General features: G+C 34.5%; 1 protein-coding gene across 1 annotated transcript in view; it reads right to left on the reverse strand.

The window, feature by feature from the left end:
• Positions 1–773: 773 nt before the first annotated feature.
• The window catches only part of LOC142350606 (uncharacterized), a 32157-nt gene continuing 12606 nt past the window's right edge, over positions 774–20324 (reverse strand). The window contains exons 5-7 of the mRNA XM_075402497.1: positions 14567–14738; positions 9532–9772; positions 774–981 (exon numbers count right to left, since the gene is read on the reverse strand). Coding sequence (XP_075258612.1) covers positions 883–981; positions 9532–9772; positions 14567–14738 — 512 coding nt within the window. The 3' untranslated portion in view covers positions 774–882. The remainder of the gene's footprint in view (positions 982–9531; positions 9773–14566; positions 14739–20324) is intronic.

The raw sequence follows: 20324 nt of genomic DNA on the forward strand, positions 1-20324 counted from the left end.
CGTGAAGTAATTATTCTGATAAAGTAGGTGCTAATACGGAAATTGTTTATGGACTTAACAAACATCAAGAGACGTACAAAGGCCGGAAATTGCCCAACTTGTAGATCAGTAAATATTTACGAAAGACCAATACAACAAAAGGTACAGTCCTGCGGAACAGATACAAGCTTTGAGATACAAGGCAAATTAGGGGATATATCACGCGTCTGAACCGCTCAATAAAAGGCTATTACTAGTTTTATTCAAAATATATCCGCTGAAAACCGCACTGTGAAACATCAAATTAAGTCCTTGTTAAATGATAACTATTCACATTATTCGCTTCAAATATTAACATCCATAACACCTCGAGAAACATACTTGAAGTCAGTGCGTAACAAAAACGTATACATGCCGTGTTCAAACCAATCTTGTTTAAGAGATCATGTTAAAAAATCCCCTAACATCACCAAAAACATTGGTGACCTCTGGCTCAAAATCTTCCATTCAAAATATTCTGATCTGAGACTTGAGGACTAAAAATAAAGTCTTAAAAAACCCTAACAACCTACTTTTAATCATCAGACACGTGTATAGATATACTTTGATATACACGAAAGTTAACATGACCCAGTTATACAAACGTGCAACGAAACCTGAAACATCTTGTTAAGATCTTGACAAAACGTCGGAAGAGGAACCGTCATCACTGTACAGAGTGTCATCATACCAACGTTTCGAACATAGGTTATATAAACGTGGCTAAGAAACATCTTGCTCAACACAGCAGCAAGAGTTGTTAAGATATTAAATGTCTGGGTAATGTACATCAGGTTTCGTTGCACTGTAAATTAGAACTAATTTGATCTAATCCTGACTCAGAACAATTTCGACATCAGTTTTTTAGATAGATGTGTTGAGGAGTGCTGGTCGAGGTGAAGTTGATGAGGATGAAGTCAACATCAGCTCAGGTCCCGAGTCCACCCCAAGAACCCCGCCAGCCTTTAACAGTAGGTATTTTAACAACAACCTGCTGGCTATATATAAGCACAACAGCATTACCAAATTACTAAGACTATGGTTTAAAGGATACCACGCTAGAGTGCGGTTCTGGATATAGCTAGCTCGAGTTCTCTTAGACCTAACTAACCGAGCTAATTTTTGTAAGTGTTACAGTGATGGGCTTTTACAGTACACCAACGTCATATCGCACATATAAACCCTCGGAATCAGAGCATTTAAAAACGCCCGGACGATGGGACTGGATTAATCTCTCGAAATGTACCAACTACATAAAAACCCAAACTTTTAAGCAAACAAGGATTTTCCTATGAAGAACATGTCTTGAAATATTTGAATCAAAGCCGGTAGATTGCCGCTAAATAATATATGAAAAAATTGTTGACCTTTAAAAAACTTTTCTAAAGGTGCAAAAACAATTTACCACGTCGGGATTTGAACCATAGACCTCCCACTCTCCGACCAGAAGCACTGCCCACTCAGTTATCAGGCCCTAGTTCTTGCAATGCTGCAATCGATTTTTTTAGCAACAAGCTTTACTTCGGAGTGAGAGCAATAGAGATCACTCAAAAATGAAGAACGAAAGCGTGAAAAAGTCACAGAATGTTCTAGAAGAAAAGCAAGAAATGGTCATGCAAAGAATTTGCATAAAAAAGACGTTTACAATAATTGCTATGAAATTCGTTCAAGAGCAATTAAAAATCGAATTAATCGAAAAATGTTGTGCTAATCACATGTGTTAATGTCCAGCTCACCTGAAACTCTCCGCCAATAAGTATAGCAAAATAAGCCACGGTCGTAAAATCAGTTAGATTGCATGGTAAGGAAAAATTTAGGTTTAAACCGTGAAACAAAAAATGCCACAGTCATAAAGACAAACTAAAAAAAGAGAGTATTACCCATATTAAATAAGCACATTGATGTCTCATTGTAACGCCAACAGAACAGTCACTTTTTTCCGAACTCAAAAAGTCTGAAATTAATAAAACAGTAGCTTTTAAATTGAAACCATTAATTTGATTACCTTATAACTCACGAGCAACTAAACAAATTTGTCATTATAACTGACAAGGGAATCAAATGGCAACAAAAATGGTTTCAACGCAAAAAAAATCAATAATATTGTATGACATCAAATAGTGCCAAATTAAACAAACATAGCTGGCAGAGTGCCAGAAAATAGCCGCAATAGTTTCGTAGATCTGCAGGCTCAAAAAAGTAAAAAAAAAGGCGACCGAAAAAGAAAATTATGAAAAAGCTGAGATGTTATTTTGTAAGAATCTGTATAAATTATTGCTGCCTCTATTAGCTGCCTTCAAATAACCTTCATTTAGAGTGACACCCATTCAGTTGACCTTATCTCTCTGAATTAAAGTAAACAAAAGTCAATTTCAAAATAAGGAAGTCATTTTTGAGAGTGAGGTAAGTCACGTGTGACCAAAAATTTAATCACGCGAATGAAAAAACTAGCTCCACTGAGAGTGAAAAATGACGTCACGCACGCAATTCAGTTGAAATCGCATGAACGAATGAACAAAAAGCAGATTTGAATTGATTGTGACGTCACATAGTCGAAACAAAAATCTTGACGACGAAATAAAAAAAACATAGCAGGACAAGTCCTGACGTACAATTCAAAGAATTTTCGTTGACTAAACAGAAAACTAGACCTAAAACGGACTATGAATGGATTGGAAAATCCATTTAGAAAAAAATCCGATCCAAAAAATCGAAAAAACAGTAAAAATCAAAGTGAAATTGCCGCATGTGAACAAAAAACCACTACCGATAAAGCGAATTTTTGTTCAAACACCGTATTCTCACTCTACTTTAAAATTAGAGCGAAAAAATTTCACGCCGCAAAACCACTTGCTTTTTCGCTCCACTTCCTGTTTCGGCGTGACCAAAATCACTACTCCAATTTGACTTCAAAAATCATGAAAATGTGTGAACAGATCTTAAAAAAAAGACAGCGCCCCAATACAATTCAAATTCTTTGAATTGTAAAAACAAGGGAAGGCCAATAATAGCCTCAGCTATCGCTTCGTGGCTATTAAAAAATTATTAGCTGTCTATCGCAGGATTTCGACATTCAAAACTAGCCTAAATGAAAACACATGGATTACCTTTTAATAGCAATCAAGAGAAAATTTGAAGAATTGAGGCACGTGAAAAAAAATCTTCATATCTCTCAAAACCAAAAACTAGTTGAAACAAAAACTTCTCAATCCACTTCAAGGGCAGTCTGAAAAAAGCACACTTCAAAACACTCTCAGTCAAAAAAAATTAGCAAAGAAAATAGAACAAATCAATCAGTTCTCCGCATAGTACAAGTACACGAAAACGAAAAACTTCCTCTAATGCAAATGCAGCGCAAAATGCTATGCTCGGAGAATACTAGGAAAGCCAATTAGGCTAACTAAGTTCTGAATTCGAAGGATAAGGATAATTTGCAAAAAAAAACATTACATAGTAAAACTTTTCCATTTTTTGACAAAAAAGCTTCATACCACTAAAACTACAATTTATAACTAGAAGCAGCTTGAGAAATAGGGTTCAATTCAGTTCACGATAAATGCGATAAAAAGGGTTACAAATAGCCTAAAATTGCAATTTATTTTCAACTATTGGAATAATCTTAATATTATTACTCGAGCCTACTAAAACCTTTTAAGCAAAAACCTCTGTCAAAACAAAGAAAAACTGTTTGGAAATGCAACAAGTCAACAATAAAATTTCTCCCTTGGAGAAAATTTTTTCACACATCAAGTTCCCGCTCTCTCAAAATAGCAAAAACACATCCTCTTTGCTCCACTGATCAGCGGTCCAAATTTGCCCAGCAGTCAATTCACAATTTTTGTCACGAGTCTCATTTTCTGATTCAACTTTACCCGAACACTCATTCAATACAATACACCAGAAGTAAAAAGACAGCGCCTCAATACAACCCAAATCATTTGTATAAAAGTCAAAATCACCGCAACAGAAAGAGCTATCTATCTATCTTCATATTCAACTTTTCTGTTAAACAATTTTGTTCTAGAACAAATTTTAAATATAATACTCAACTTAGTCGGAGAGTGCAGCATATGAAATCAACCTAGCTTTCAGACAAATCACTTTATTGATAACTTTGCCATTGATTCAGTCCCACACAAAAACTCACAATCACACCCATACAATATATAATATACCCGGCATATTGCCGGAAAATAGCCGCCGTTGATTCCCATAACTCTATTGGGATTGAAAGAAAAGAAAATATCAACAAAAATTGATTTTTGTCTAAAAACATTTTTAAGTGCGATTTATTTTGATGTCATTTCGTAATTGAACATACTTCTGTTTCTCAATGAGAGGCTACAGGGTCTAGTATCAACACCAATAAGCATTATGGATAGTAACTAAGACCTATGAGAACACAGTTCAAGTACCGGACATCTAAAAATGAGCTTTATGGGTTTATCCGGTTTCTATTTCTGACTTTGATTTTTTTTATACTGACTCTCTTCATTTTGAATTGCTTTGCTGAGCAGCTGCTGTTTAAAAAGACTTTGAGCAGAATGACAGAAGAGTGAAACTAGCCTAGAGAAGTCAAAAAGATTTCACGCAAAATGTCGAAAAAGCGGCAAAATGGGTAAAGCGAAAAAAAGTTCGACGAAATAAAAAAAATAGGAGCGCAGTAATAGCCGGCTGAGAAGATGAAGGCGGCTATTAATAATAGTTGGCTTAACTATTATATTATCATATATTGTTCTCTTTAATTTGCATGTGCGCTGGTTTGCCTTACTAAAGAAAAGCATTGAGAGAAGATTTCATATAACTAAGAATTATCATAAAATACATATAAGAACAAGAATGTATTAATTTTTGCGTCCTGAATGTTATTCTGGGGAGAAAAAACACTCTGAAGCTAGAAAAAGGACTCAATATATCCAGTTTGACCATTACACTTATTTGGTTGCTTTATTGAATTTAAAAGAACAGTCCTCCAAAAATTTTTTGGCATTGAGGCACTCCTGAGGTATTGCTTTAAACTGTCCCCAGGTTCTGTGAGGTGCCACTGGGCAGCTCAAAAAGAAATATGCCTCACAAGGCTCTAAAACAAGAGCAACGTCTCGAAGATTTTCCATGCACTATATGTAGAAACAATTGTACTGCGTTCAAACGGTTCCATGTTAACTTCAGACCTGTCAGAGGACAATTTTAGAACACTGGGAAACATTGATGGATGTTTTTGGGCATGTCTACTCTGTCAAACTCAAGTCGTGATTCCCCAAGATCAGTAAAACATTAAAGAAGAATTATCTCAAAAATATTGAAGAAATGAAGCGCAACTTAAACTCTGAAATACATTCTTTCAAATATGAAATTCGCAATTGCATAACAAATGTTCACACAAGTATTAGTTCCGAAATTTCCGAAACAGAAAAACAGCTCTCTTCAAAAACATCAAGTGACAACAAAAAACACAAAAAATTAAAAATGGAAACAAATCGATCCTTTTTGGAGTTAATCAGGAACCCAAAGAGGTGCAGAGAAACCCAAAGCTAATAAAACTCAAAAAATAAAAATAAAAATAAACTGACCCTTTTTGGAGTTGCTGAGAAAACCAAAGATGGTACGGGAACAAAATCTATTGTGAAGCTGATCAACTACGATAAGAAACCTGTAGAACTGATTTCTCATTCTTGTGCAATTGACAAAATCATGGTTTAAGATGTTTTCCGGCTGGGCAAATTTGATGAAGCAGCTCAAAAAACGCGTCCAATTATAGTTAAGTTGACAAATCCCAGGAATTATCGACTTCTGATGTCGAATCAAAAAATGAAGGCTCAAAACATTTTCGTAAAAGCTCTCTTATCGAAAGAAGATTGCGAGAAAATAAAGGCGCTACTTGACCATCATTTCAAACTTGCTCAAAAACTGAATATTAACAGATCAGAAATCAAAAACATAGATCAGGAGTGCTTTTCGTCGAAAACTAGTGCGTAGACACAACTATCTCAGTAAAAGAAACTTGTCAGAAGAGAGGTCATCAGAAAACCCCACAATCAAGACAAGAGGTAAAAGGTAATGCAGATAGGTTCACTGAATGGCCGGTCAATTTTAACAATTGATCACAGAAAAAAATCTTGATATATTACTAATCTCAATATGACTATGAAAAAAGTTTCTTGGAAGAAGTAGAAGTTTTGAAACTTTGCTCAATCCTTAACTCAAGCTGCTGTCCGATATCTTTCTACGCTGCTGTCCGATATCCCTCTTACAAAAACTCATCATCAACAAGGAAAATTGGCAATTATCCAGATCCATTTTAAAATCCGCCGCTATGTCGATCAGGTTTGCCATTGACCTGCTACATCATTTTTATCAGAGTTTTTATAATGCTTGAAAAAATTCAATATCTCATGTAACAAAATGCCTAATTGAGGCACCATCTTACATGTCTTCCCATAGTGTACATATAAAAACAAGTTGATCACGCTAAGGAAAACAAAAGATTAGAGAAAATAATAAATTTACAGGTGGAATGGATTTCTTCGTTGCTTAAGGATACATTTTTTGCGCAAATTAAACCAAGAACAAACTTTCCCAGAGAAAATGAAATATAGAGGTCAAGATAAAAAGGGTTCTCAATCAAAATGCGGAATGTTGCAACCAGCATTTCTCAGTTTTTATCAAAGATAATTCTGACATTGTTGTGCCTGAAACAGCCAAACCAGAGATTTTTCTAGAAGATATCACAATCAACGCAAAAGGTGTGCTAGAAATATCACAAATTAAATATGGCGCCAACTCTTATGATCAGATAACACCATCACTCCTTAAAGCCTCAGCACCGTACGTCGTAGCCACATTACTAACGCTTGCCAATTTTCCAAAGTCTGGAAAAACATACACTTGCGTCTTCATCACAAAAAATGGTAGCAAAACGGAAAATAAAAACTACAGACCAATTGCAATGTTCTGTGCAATCACTAAAATTTTTGAAACACCAGTTTACAAGCAAATTAAAAGATCGTCGAAGGGAAGCTTTGATCTGCGCAACATGGTTTTCGGCAAAAGCATTCAACAGTAACCCAATTGTTACTATACTGTGACAACTTACATCAAGCTTTAGATGAAAATTCATCCTCGATACCAGTTTACTTGGATATTGCTGAAGCATTTGATACCATAATTTTTATTATTGTTCTTCAAAAACCCACTCGTTTTGGGTTTGATGAAAAGTTTTTGTTTTGCAGAAATGTTTTGTTTTGATGAAAAGTTTTTGTTAATCGATAGCAGAGAAAAAAAATTGCAGGCAGTTACTCGACTTTCTCCCAAATGTCAAGCGGGCGTCCACAGGGATCAATATTTGCAGTGTTCTTGTTCTCCGTGTACATAAATGACCTACCTGATCAAATTTCATATTTGCCGATGATAGCAGAATAGGACAGATTTTAGAACATGAAGAGCTTCAGTTTGATACAAATAGAGCTATCGAATGGTCGGGCTCAATCAAACTTAATTTCAACTTTGACAAGCTCAGCATTCTCGAGTTCTCATACAAAAATTCATATGATTCTTCCACAGCAAAAGGCAATAATATTGAAAAAGAAAAACAAATTAAAGACCTTGGATTAATTCTTACTTCCAGTATGACTTGGAATTGTCACCTCAAAATGGCCATAAGGAAAAGATTTCGGAAATTGAATAATCTGAGAAGAAAAATACCTGGCACCACAAAAGAAAATGTCACAGCATAGTGGTGAATATATATATATATATATATATATATATATATATATATATATATTCTCTGCGGTCTTTTATGCGTGAAATGTCTGGAACCCAGGACCTCAGTATCTTCAACGATTGCAAAGACTGCAAAGATCATGTTTAAAATGGATCACTCTCCGTTCAATAATAGGCGACAAAGTGTACGTTGAGAGCCTCATTCGAAATCGCCTATTGCCAGTCATTTATTTTCTAGTTCTCAACGACCTAATTCTGCTTAACAAGACTTTATTGGGCTTAACTTCTTTTAATGCCTCAGACAACTGGTCAAAAACTTTTGCTTCTCCAAAGACCAGATCAAGTGAAAAGCTTTTTAATGAAGCCCAAAAAACTCTTCGTAAACCTTCTGAAGATATTTACTTTAACAGATTAGCCCGATTCCATAATTCTTTGTCTCAACTAAACAGTGTTTCTAACTATTCACAACACAAAAATCCATGTCAGTTAAACATAACCGACTAACGTCGGGCGAACTGCTCTCAAAACACCGACGAGCGGTTGGCCTTGTCAGTAGCTAGCCAGTCTAAGTGAGGCTATCTTTAGCTTGATTTGACTCTTCAACTTTTAGTTTTCTATTCTTGTTAGTAAATAATACAAAAACTGATATTTTAAAAATTTGCAAATATTTTTTCAACGTTTGCCGTCCTACTCAATTGACAGAATAAACAAACAAATTAGATGGGGCATAAAAGTTTGCTTTTTTTCGAACAAAATATGACACAGTGCTGATAAACTACTTCTTGAAAATAAAATACTTCCCGCAGAACTTCAAATAGCAAAAAAACTTCATTAAATAGACTTTTCGTTATTGTCCAACAAACAAACATACAAGACCAAAAAAAATTCAGAATAATCGGAGACGTTGAAATTAAAGTTAAAAATCGTACATTTGATTTTTCTATCACAACAAAATGTAAATCAAAATGGAGTCAAAATTCAATTATAAGAAACTTTGTTCGGAACTGGAATAAACTTCCAAGAGCTCTAAGAAAGGTAAAATCAAAGAAAAAATTTAAAAAAGAATTAAAGGAAGAGATGCAAAAAAGACACGAACGAGTTCCAATGGACAAAAAAATTGAAGGCTTTAAAAGTTTATTTTTATAAAAATAATTCACGAGAACTAGAAACTGAACCTTAATTTTTTATTATGATTATTATGTTTAGTTATCCAAGGGAAAGATGTAGTATGTTTGATTTATAATATTACAACATGTAACTTTAACCTTGGGGTTATTCGAGATTTACATGTTTGAGATTTAAAAAAATATAGTATAAAATTGCGTGTTTTTAGCGATCGGTTGTTCGAACGTAGGCAGGGGGGGGGCCTTCACACCATAAGTACAAGTCTCCAAAACAGTTTGCGCTGAAACAGAGCTGAAATGCTCTAAGAGCACTTAAAGCCCGCTGGGTGCTACTTGTTTATCCCGTTTTTGAAGTCAAAAGCGTCAGACGAAAAATCGGTCAAGCCAAAAATCGCATAAAAAAGGACTAATATAATTGCTTTAAACTTCGTTTGAGAGCACTAAAAAACTTTTTGGAAGGGGAAGGAGTGAAAAGATTCAAATAATAAAAGTTACCCTTCAGGATAGAAAGTTTTCGAAAAATTTTAATTAATGAAACTTGATTTTCCCCTAATCCGGGGACTACCAAGCTGGTTGTAACTATGTTTGGTTGAATTCATTCTTATTATTATTTTGTAGGTTTAACGTAAGGTGGTTCTGATAACCAACAATGTTAAACGAAGCTGACCTGAGAATTGGGCAAGTGATGTCCACGTGCAGCAGCAGCCGTAGAATTGAATTGTGAAATGGCTGTGACGTCATCCTCCCGTCTTCCGACTCCTGCTTCTTCTCCGATTTGTGCATCGGTGACAATAGCAGCAGAAGCAGGAGAGTGAGGTTGTTGTTCCTCCTCGTTTGTGGCAGTGGGAATGGTTGTACGACCAGTCAAGTTCCCCACTCTCGGCTGCTGTTGTCGATGTATGCTGTGCCTTAAACACATTCAGTATCATAACATAGCCGGCAAATTACCGTAAAACAGCCTACTTTGACGCACTTCAAGCACATTGGGATTGAAACACAAAAAGAAAAAAGAGGAGATGAAAATTGATCGAATTTTATTCAGTATCGAATTGTTCTAATTTGGCGTGCAGTTTCAGATTCTTACAATATACTTAATTCAGCTTCTAAACTGAAAGCTATTAAGCGTAATACTAATTTCAGCGAGCAATCACTCTAATGATAACCTAATGCACTATGACTAAATGACCAGGTTTTATCGGTTTACCCCGTTTGATTTAATTTTGCTCTTTTGACATTGACTATATTCACCACATTGCGTAACACAATGCGTGAAAGAATTTAAAATCCATTCAGTTGAAACAGTGATTGAAGTAAGTCAGAAGTCAATCATGAAAATCGTGACTTATAAAAAAATCGAAACGCGTGATCAAAAGGTAAAGCGAATTAAAAACAGCAGGACAAGTCCTGACGTACAATTCAATGAATATTCATTGACTTAACAGAAAACTAGACCTAGAACGGACCATGAATGGATTGGGAAAACCATTTAGAAAAAATCCGATCCAAAAATCGAAAAAAAACAGTAAAAATCAAAGTGAAATTGCCGCATGTGAACAAAAAAACCACTAGCGAAAAAGCGAATTTCTGTTCAAACACCGTTTTCTCACTCTACTTGAAATTTAGAGCAAAAAAATTCACGCCGCAAAACCACTCGCTTTTTCGCTCCACTTCCTGTTTCGGCGTGACCAAAATCACTACACCAATTTGACTTCAAAAATCATCAAATATGTGTGAACAGATCCTAAAAAAAGAGACAGCGCCCCAATACAATTCAAATTCTTTGAATTGTTAAAAACATAGCCGCAAAAGTCCTGACGTACAATTCAAAGAATTTTCATTAACTAAACAAATACTAGACCTAAAACGGACTAATGTTGAATTGGGAAAACATTTTCCAAAAATATCAGGTCAAAAAAATTTGAAACTGTAAAGCAATATCGAAATGTCGCATGTGAACAAAAAACCACTTGCGAGAATGAGAAATTTGGTTCAAACAAAAAAACGGCCTAGAATGAACTATGAATGGATTGAAAAAACCATTTAGAAAAAAAAACCAATCCGAAAAATCAAAAAGAAACAGTAAAAATCAAAGTGAAATGGCCGCATGTGAACAAAAAACCACTAGCGAGAAAGCGAATTTTTGTTCAAACACCTTTTTCTCACTCTACATTAAATTTAGAGCGAAAAAATTTCACGCCGCAAAAACACTCGCTTCTTTGCTCCCTTTCCTATTTCGGTGTGACCAAAATCACTACTCGAATCTGACTTCAAAAATCATGAAAATTTGTGAACAGATGTTAAAAAAAAGACAGCGCCTCAATACAATTCAAATTCTTTGAGTTGTAAAAAAGAAGTGCACCTAACGGCGGCAATTAATCAACCCATTTCCAAGTCTTTTCTTGGAATTTCTTGGAATCGTTTTTGTGACTGAATGCATGTAATGCCCATCTGCAGATAATGTAGACACCGTTTTGTTAAGTTGACGCTATGTGTGGACAAATTCATAATGGAAAAACTGATTGAGTGGGTTAATTCAGTGAAGAACTTTTTATTATTAGTGCCTTGAGATGATCTTATCTCTCTCTTCTTCTTCTTCTTCTTCTTCTTCTTCTCCTCCTTCTTCTCTCTCTCTCTCTCTCTCTCTCTCTCTCTCTCTCTTCATGTGCTTTGACTTATTTAATTTTTAAAATTAGATTTTCCAAAAAAAAAACAATTTCGGAAAGTATTTTTGATAGCATGAACCTTAATACTAGCAGTCTTATTTTTATATGAGTCCTTTAAAGACCTTGAATAGCTTTACTGTAACCTTCATTGAACGCAGATTTAGTGTCACAAATGATTTCACGGATGCCAAAAGATGAAGGAACAAAATTATAGCATGCAAATTGTCGGAAAAAATCCGTCGTCGACCCCCTTGACTCCCATAGAGAAAAAACAATAAGAGAAAAGATACAATTTGACCACCTTTTTTCTGTAACTGTCAAAAATTGTTCCAATGTGGTGTGCAGCGGCAGTGATATAACACAAATAAATTTAATTCGACCTCTAAATTGAAGGCTACCAAAGCTAGTTATCAATCGATCTGATGAACTGTGATAATCTAAAGCGGTATGACTAAACAACCGAGCTTCATCGGTTTATCCTCTTTAATTTCATTTTGCTCCGTTGATCTTGACCGTATTCAATATGTTGCGTAAATGTGTTAGAATTAAATCTATATTCCATTCCGTTAAAACAGAGTGCTACTTCAGAAGTCGAACGTAAACAGATGTGACTCATGTAAAACTAAGAAGGTGACCTCAAGGAGAAACTAATTTTTAAGTACAGTGCCTAAATAGCCGGCGAGAGGCTGATCTCATCTACTACTTATTTATTCTCTCCCTGCCAAGAATCTGCTACTCAAAGCACTTATTTCATGGACTTAAGCTCCGGTTTCAATGTCCTGTCCAATTATGAAATAAAAAAATCAGTTTTCAGTTTGAACCAACACAATTTGAAAATATGACAATCAATTATTAGGTCCTCAGCAACGAATCTGAGCGGGCACGATAAGGCTATACAGCCTGTTTTTGTCGCAAGGAGAGATTTTCTTTTTGAACAATCGATTAAATTCATGAAAGAGAGATGCCCTTTCCCCAAAAAAATAACTTCATATTTCATATAAAAACATACCCGGCAGATTGGCGGAAAATAGCCGCCGTTGATTCCCATAACTCTATTGGGATTGAAAGAAAAGAAAATATCAACAAAAATTGATTTTTGTACAGAAACATTTTTAAGTGCAACTTATTTTGATGTCATTTCGTAGTTGAACATACTCCTGTCCCTCAGTGAGAAGCTAAGGGGTCTAGTATCAATACCAATTAGCATTACAGATAGTAACTAAAACTTATGAGAACAAAGTTCAAGTACCGGGTATCTAAAAATGGGTTTTATGGGTTTATCCGGTTTATATTTCTGACTTTGATTTTTTTAAATAATGACTCTCTTCATTTTGAATTGCTTTGCTGAGCAGCTGCTGTTTAAAAGGACTTTGAGCAGAATGACAGAAGAGTGATACTAGCCTAGAGAAGTCAAAAAGATTTCACGCAAAATGTCGAAAAAGCAGCAAAATGGGTAAAGCGAAAAAAAGTTCGAAAAAAGAAGTAAAAAAAAATAGGAGCGCTATAATAGCCGGCTGAGAAGATGAGCGCGGCTATTTAAAAAAAACAACAAAGTTGAGCTCCAACCAAAACAATGTTGAAAAACATCACAGTATCATATAACTGTATCCTATTTGTGACTATACAAAACTCTATTCATTTTTAACTCAGTTAAATCAACCGTTATCAAATGTTCACTAATTTCATCCACTTGTATTGTATATATTAAATGTATTGTATAATAAATGTATTGTATAGCAGCTGATTCAACTAAGAACTCGCGCTAATAATTTGGATAGTTCGCAAAGATGTAATTCAAACATAACCTATTAAAATATACCACTATTAAGTTAACATATACCACTATTAAAATTCAAAGTGGAAAATGGCACCAGTTTCGGCGCACTTTTCATTTGACTTCTAGTATTAAATTGTCGCCAATTGAGTTCAGCTGCTTGAAATTGTGATTAAGAGAGAATTTTAGATCACGCGAAATGCAAAAAGTCAAGGGCGTTAAAGTCACTCAAAAAAGTCAAAATTGTCAAGCGAAAATTTTGCATAAAGACACACGTTTACAATAATTGCTATGAACTACGTCCAAGAGCAATTAAACATTTAAACTATTTTGATTTGACTACTTCCTAAGCTTCTAACTTCTCCACATTTTTTTTAACGGACGATCATTCTCAAGAAAAAAATTTGCTGTCTGAAAAAGTCAAAGGCGCAAAAGTCACTCGAAAAGTCAAAATTGTCAAGCGAAAATTTTGCATAAAAAAGACACACACGTTTACAATAATTGCTATGAACTACGCTCAAGAGCAATTAAACATTTAAACTATTTGGATTTGACTACTTCCTAAGCTTCTAACTTCTCCACATTTTTTTTAACGGACGATCATTCTCAAGAAAAAATTTGCTGTCTGAAAAAGTCAAAGGCGCAAAAGTCACTCGAAAAGTCAGTGAAGCAACAATTTTGCATAAAAAGACCAACAAGTTTACAATAATTTATTCGAACTTCGTACGAGAGCAATTAAAAAAAGCATGCAGTCACATTTCGAAAAATTAGTTGAAAATACTACCACTCCACCATCCAGTTGGTTCACAAAGCACCGAGAAATAATGTAATTTCAGAACTTTAGAGCAGAAGTTAGAACGTTTTACCTCGAAACCACGCACTTTGAAGAAATTAGTAAAATACTGAATCAAAAGTTTGCCAAATCAGCTATAGACCTGCTCACAGTAACATAGAGAAAACTAGGAGCAGCACTAAACCATAAAGGAAATGCCACAGGTATGAAGATTTCTCCAGTCATAAAAAAGCGCATCCGATACTCCTCGGAAAATAAACAGTCACAAATGAAAATCAAGAATTGTAGAAAACCAAGAGCGCTGTAAAATAGCTATTTACCACTTTTATGAACTCAAAAACGTCTTTAAAACTTCTCAGCAGACATATGACTTAATGCTTCATCGGTTTAATGCCGTTCTGCTGACAAAAAGTCAAATAGGTCAGACTAAAAAGCGTCAGACAAAAATTATAAAAGACAAGCAGGATACAACCTTGAGCTGAGTGATGCCGAATTTGTGAGGGTGGAGTGGTGAGTGAGCAGATTGAGACTGGCCCCTTCCACTCCAGGTGTGGCATTGTTCAAAAGCTGATGGCTAGAAGTGTCCTGGGTTGTCATGGGTATCGATATGCAACTTGCCCTTAGTTCTTCTCCATCCTCGTCATCTGAAACCAACACTCAGTCAACAAGTTTGAAAGGGCTTATTATTATTATTATTATTATTAGACAGACCTGGCGCCCATTTACGGGAACGAACTTCTTCACGGCGTTGCGAATGATACACTTTTGCGTAAAATGTACACATTGCGGTTTCTGCAGAAAACATAGACAAAGGCATCAATTTGCCCCTCACATCTCGAATGTCCTAATTGTCCCAACACCCCCACCTTACCAGAAAGTGTTTCGATTTCTTGATGGAAAATCGAGGCGTACAATTTCCAAAATTTTTCAAAATCCCATGTGCCTTCAGATAAGACAAAAAATAAAGAATCTGGTGAAATTTATTACAGAAGTTACTTGACTATCAGCCACGTTAAGATCTAGAATGGCACGACCAAATTATAAAAAACTTTGACTAAAAAAGTCCAATAAAATTAAAGAAAAACATTGTTTTGATTCAATCCTTATTTGTTTTTTAATCGATGAACTGATCTTTAAAAAAAACAAAAATAGTCTTATGACAATAAATAGTTTCAAAGCAATAGCTACCGGTTCAGGATTGCCCACTGAAAAAATAGCCGCGATAGACGCTTGTGGCGTTACATGAATTGAAACAACTATAGAAATAAAATAGACAGATCGACCACTAGTCTTTAATAGACCACTAGACTTTTTGGGTTAGCTTCGGACTGTCATTTTTATGAGACATATAAGCTCTATAAGGAGAAAGCCCTAATAGGGCTTTTCAAAATTAGGATCTTTTCCGTTTGTGGCCCCTCAGCTTAGTGGGCGCATATTATTTGCACCCCCCAGATGCACGTGCAATATTTGGGGGGGGGGGCACAAACGGAAAAGATCCCAAAATTAATATTCAAAAACGCAAGACTCTAATATTCAAGAAATAGGGCATATGTTTGGCACAACTTAGATGCACACTATTGACCTTTAATAAGTAAATGTTCATAAAATTTTCATAAGTGAGCTCAGAAGTCATTTTTTGCGTGAGGTAAGTTATCGAAAATGTCAATTCCAAGAAGTCACGGTAAGACGAAACAAAAATCTGTTAGACGAAAAAAAAACGTACAACTCAAAGACTAAAAAAATAGACCTAAAACGGACTAGGAATGGATTGGAAAAACCATTTACAAGAATCCAAAAAATCGAAAAAAATAAAAATAAAAGTGAAAAAGCCGCATGTGAACAAAAAACCACTAGCGAGAAAGCGGATTTTTGTTCAAACACCGTTTTCTCACTCTACTTTAAATTTAGAGCGAAAAAAATTCACGCCGCAAAACCACTCGCTTTTTCGCTCCACTTCCTGTTTCGGCGTGACCAAAATCACTACTCCAATTGGACTTCAAAAATCATGAAATTGTGTGAACAGATCTTAAAAAAACTTAGCCGGACGAATTCCGGAAACGACTCGAAAGATAAAATTGCCCATGCTTATGACTTAATAAATAGAACAACTATTGTGAACCCTGAACTTTCACAAATGCCATAAAAATAAGGAAGAATAGAAACGGCATTCGAACACAAATTGAAAAAAACTAGAAAAACTTAATGAGTTTTTTAATAGTACAAGGAAGCATAAAACCGAGTAAATTTCCTTTGCACTTAGAGCAATGAAAAGTTCGCAAAACAATGGGCAAGTCATAATAGGCTAGGTAACTTCCCAGATTTTAAAAAATCTCTTTTCTCAATTCTTCTACCAAATTGCCCAAGAAAAAATAATAGATACATTTCCCCTAATTCCCCTACAATGAAACAGTTGTGATAGTTTCACTGGCCCACTGGCTTTGAAAAACTAATGACAAAACTAATGACATTGAAAAAATGACAAAATCTAAAAACTTGAAAAAAATGGTAAAAATCGTGATATTAAAAGGTAAAAATCATTCCATTGCCCCTATAAACTATGCAATAAGCTATTAACACCCCTTAGAGGATGATCTCAGGCCGTATCAAAACATATAGCTGAAAAAGGTCTCAAAAAGTAATCAAGTCTTGCAGAAGACCTGTATCAAATTTGAAAAACGCCAATTTTAGACTTATCAAAAAAAAATTCAAATGACTGAAAAACGGGAAAATTTGCGCCATTTTGTGCTCAAGAACTAAAGATTGCCATTTAACCTTCAATTAAGACCTTCCAAGCAGCTGTAGTTTACCTGATTATCTCGTTCCAAAAATATCGAAGTCATGGAAAACGGTGTGAAAACAACTTACAAACATAGCTGGCAGATTGCTAGAAAATAGCCGCAATAGCTTTGTAGATTTGCATTCTCATGAAGACAGACCAAAAAAGAAACTTATTCTATTCATTAAGTGCTGAGATGTTATATTTTGATTAAGAATCCGTGTAAGTTACTGCTGCCTCTATTAGTTGCACTCAAATAATCTTCATTTAGAGTGACACGCAATCGCTTGACCTTATCTATTTTAATCAAAGTAAACAAAAGTCAATTTCAAAAAGAGGAAGTCATTCTTGAGAGTGAGGTAAGTCACGTGTGAACAAAAACTTAATCGCGCGAATGAACAAGAAACTCGCTCCAATAAGAGTGAAAAATGAAGTTATGCACGCAATTCAGTTGAAATTGCATGAAGGAATGAACAAAACGCAGATTTGAACTAATTGTGACGTCATATGCTCCTAACAAAAACCTTGACGACGAAATTAAAAAAAAAGCACGACAAGTCCTGAAATACAATTCAAAGAATTGAATGAAACACTTCGAAGTATTTTACCTGACCAGCACATCAATTGAACATTGCCAGCCAAAACACGTACAAAATCATCTCAAAAAATTGAGAAACAAACAATCAAACAAACTAAACAAAAATATAATCATTGCTAAAAATTTAAAACTTTTACCCCTGAGGCAAAATTTGATCCCGTTAAATATACCTTTTTCAAAAATGTGTTCAAAATCAATTTTTGTTTCTGAAATTGCTGAAGTATTGTGTCTGCAAGGCCTGAAAAAATTCAATTAACTCAAAAATGACCCAAAAAATTCTTTCAAAAAAATAAAATCAATTGCAAATTTTAATGAAATGTTGCTGAAAATGTAATATTAGTATCTTAAAAATCATTTCTGTGTCACATAATAACATGATATCAAACCGTGTATGAGGTTATCTGGCTACATAGGCAAGAAAAACTTAAAAAAACTTAATAAATGTTTCAAAAAAACTCGCAAAATTTGAAATTGCAAATTTTATCAAAAATTTACACAATTCGAAATGTTGAATTGTCTAGAACATATCTATTGAAGCTAACAACCATGCAGTAACTTTTTTCAGACCTTGGCATAGGTTTCCTGGCACTTGAGAATGGACAGATATCAAAAAATGAACAAATTTTAGGAAACCTTAAAAAAAATGCAGATTTTATCCAACAAAATGCCAAAATTCGAGACATTAAAATGTTGAAAACCAATCCATTGTAACTGGAAACTATATAGTGCCCTATTATCAAACATTAAAGGGGATCACCTGGCCCCTCAAGCTGGAAATAAGAACAAAAAATTTTAAAAACTTGAAAAAAATTGCAAAAATTAGCATCATTTTGCGTGTTTGAGTTCGTAGCACCAAAGCATATAGCTTATAAAATGGTCATCAAGAGTAATTTTGTCTCGCAAAAAGTCTTCATCAACTTTTAAAACCATCAGCCTAAGACTAATCAAACAAAAAACTAAAAAAAAATCACAAAAAACATGAAAAATTGCACCATTGCCCAAAAACTCCTTTTAACCTTAAATTGAGGCCATCCCAGCAGCTGCACAACTCTAAGCACGTGAACGAGTACTAATGTCCACTTTGGACCTCTAATGAAACTTAATGCCCGCTGGGCTTTACCTGTTTTGAAAGATCAAAGTCATTGAAAAATGTGTGAACACATCTTAAACAAAACACAGTGCCCCAATACAATTCAAATTCTTTGAATTGTAAAAAACAAGAGAAGGCCAATAATTGCCTCAGCTATCGCTTCGCGGCTATTAAAAGACTTAGCACAAATTAAATTAAAATTTTTTGGAATTTTGAAAACCTCGCTCCACTAAGAATAAAAAATGAAAATGACGTCACGCACGCAGTTCAGTTAAAATAACATGAACGAATGCACAAAAAGCAGACTTGAAGAATCTGTGACGCCATATGGTCGTAATAAAAACCTTGATGGCGAAATAAAAAAACACTGCAGGGCAAGTCCTGAAAAGAATCAAAGAATTGAATAAAAAGTAAACACTTCACTATCTGCAGACCATATAATTACAAACCAAAAAGACCATCAAAAATTTGCAGATTAAGAAAAACTATAAAGGCTTTCAAAATGTATACACTTCCAGAATGAGCGAGTTGAATACCACGGTTTTCAAAAAATGTCATAGGTAAAATAAACAACGGGAAAAAATGAAATCTATGACAGAACTTGCTTGATATAAAGAAAAGCATATACATACAGAAGCAGGCACAAACAAAATTAAAAATTAATAAGAAATACTAAACATGCATTTTACTAAACAAGTTGTATTGCCATTATTTACAAATCAAGGCAGCGCTAAAATCAAACAAGAAAAAATTGACTGGGACTAAAAACGATCAAAAAAATTTCCAAAAAGTTATTGCATAGGTGTCTAATTCTTTCACACTTATGACATCAAAATCAACCTTTCCGCGCTGACATATACAAAAAGCCTTTTAATAATCCAAAATTACATTAATTTTCCAGATTATCCAAAATTACAAAAAGTTTGATTAGGTTAGTGAGCCAACGTCCTCAAAATCAAACGGAGGCCACAAAAATCTACCCAAAACACAAACGAAAGCTTTGAAAGAGCTTCATTTGCCCCTTTATATTAAAAAAACTAATTTAAAAAAACTTAATAAACTAAAACATTTATTGCCCCTAAAGATTAAAAAATCAAAAAATGACAAAATTTAACAAAAACTTGAAAAAGGCTAAATCTTAAAAAAAGTCTCCAAAATTCCTGATATTTTACCTTGAAAACCACTTAGTTGTAAAAAAATCACTCAAACGATACATTGGCTCGACATAACAAACAACTCGAACACGGAAAAAATATTGAAAAAGGGAAAAAAGATGAAAAAGGGGGCAAAACTTTAATAGAAAGTCATTAAAATTCTTGATAATATCCACAAAATTATTTCGTTCTCACAAGAAAAGTTCTCAGCCCCAAAATTAGTTATAAAGATCGATGAAAAAATTCAAAATGAAAAAATAGCAAACTTTATTGGAAACTCGCTAAAAATCCTGTTACTAATATCTTCAAAACTGTTTCGTTCTCACTGAAAAAATTCAGTAATCCATCCTCAAGCGCCACTTTAACATCAAAAAACTTGAAAACGACAAAAACTTCAACTATTCTTAAAACTTGTAACTTAATGCCCACCGAGCTTTTCCTGTTTATCCCGTTTTGAAAGCTAGAAGCCCATCAGAAAAATTTGTGAAAACATCTAAGAAAAAACAGCGCACCAATACAATCCAAATCTTTGGATTGTAAAAAACCAAGAAAAGGAAAATGATAGCACCAGTTATCGTTTTGTGGGTATTAACATAGCCGAAAGATTGCCGG

This window comes from Convolutriloba macropyga, chromosome 12 (genome assembly GCF_964194025.1).
Source record: "Convolutriloba macropyga chromosome 12, txConMacr16.3, whole genome shotgun sequence".
In the NCBI taxonomy this organism is placed as follows: Eukaryota; Metazoa; Xenacoelomorpha; order Acoela; family Convolutidae; genus Convolutriloba; species Convolutriloba macropyga.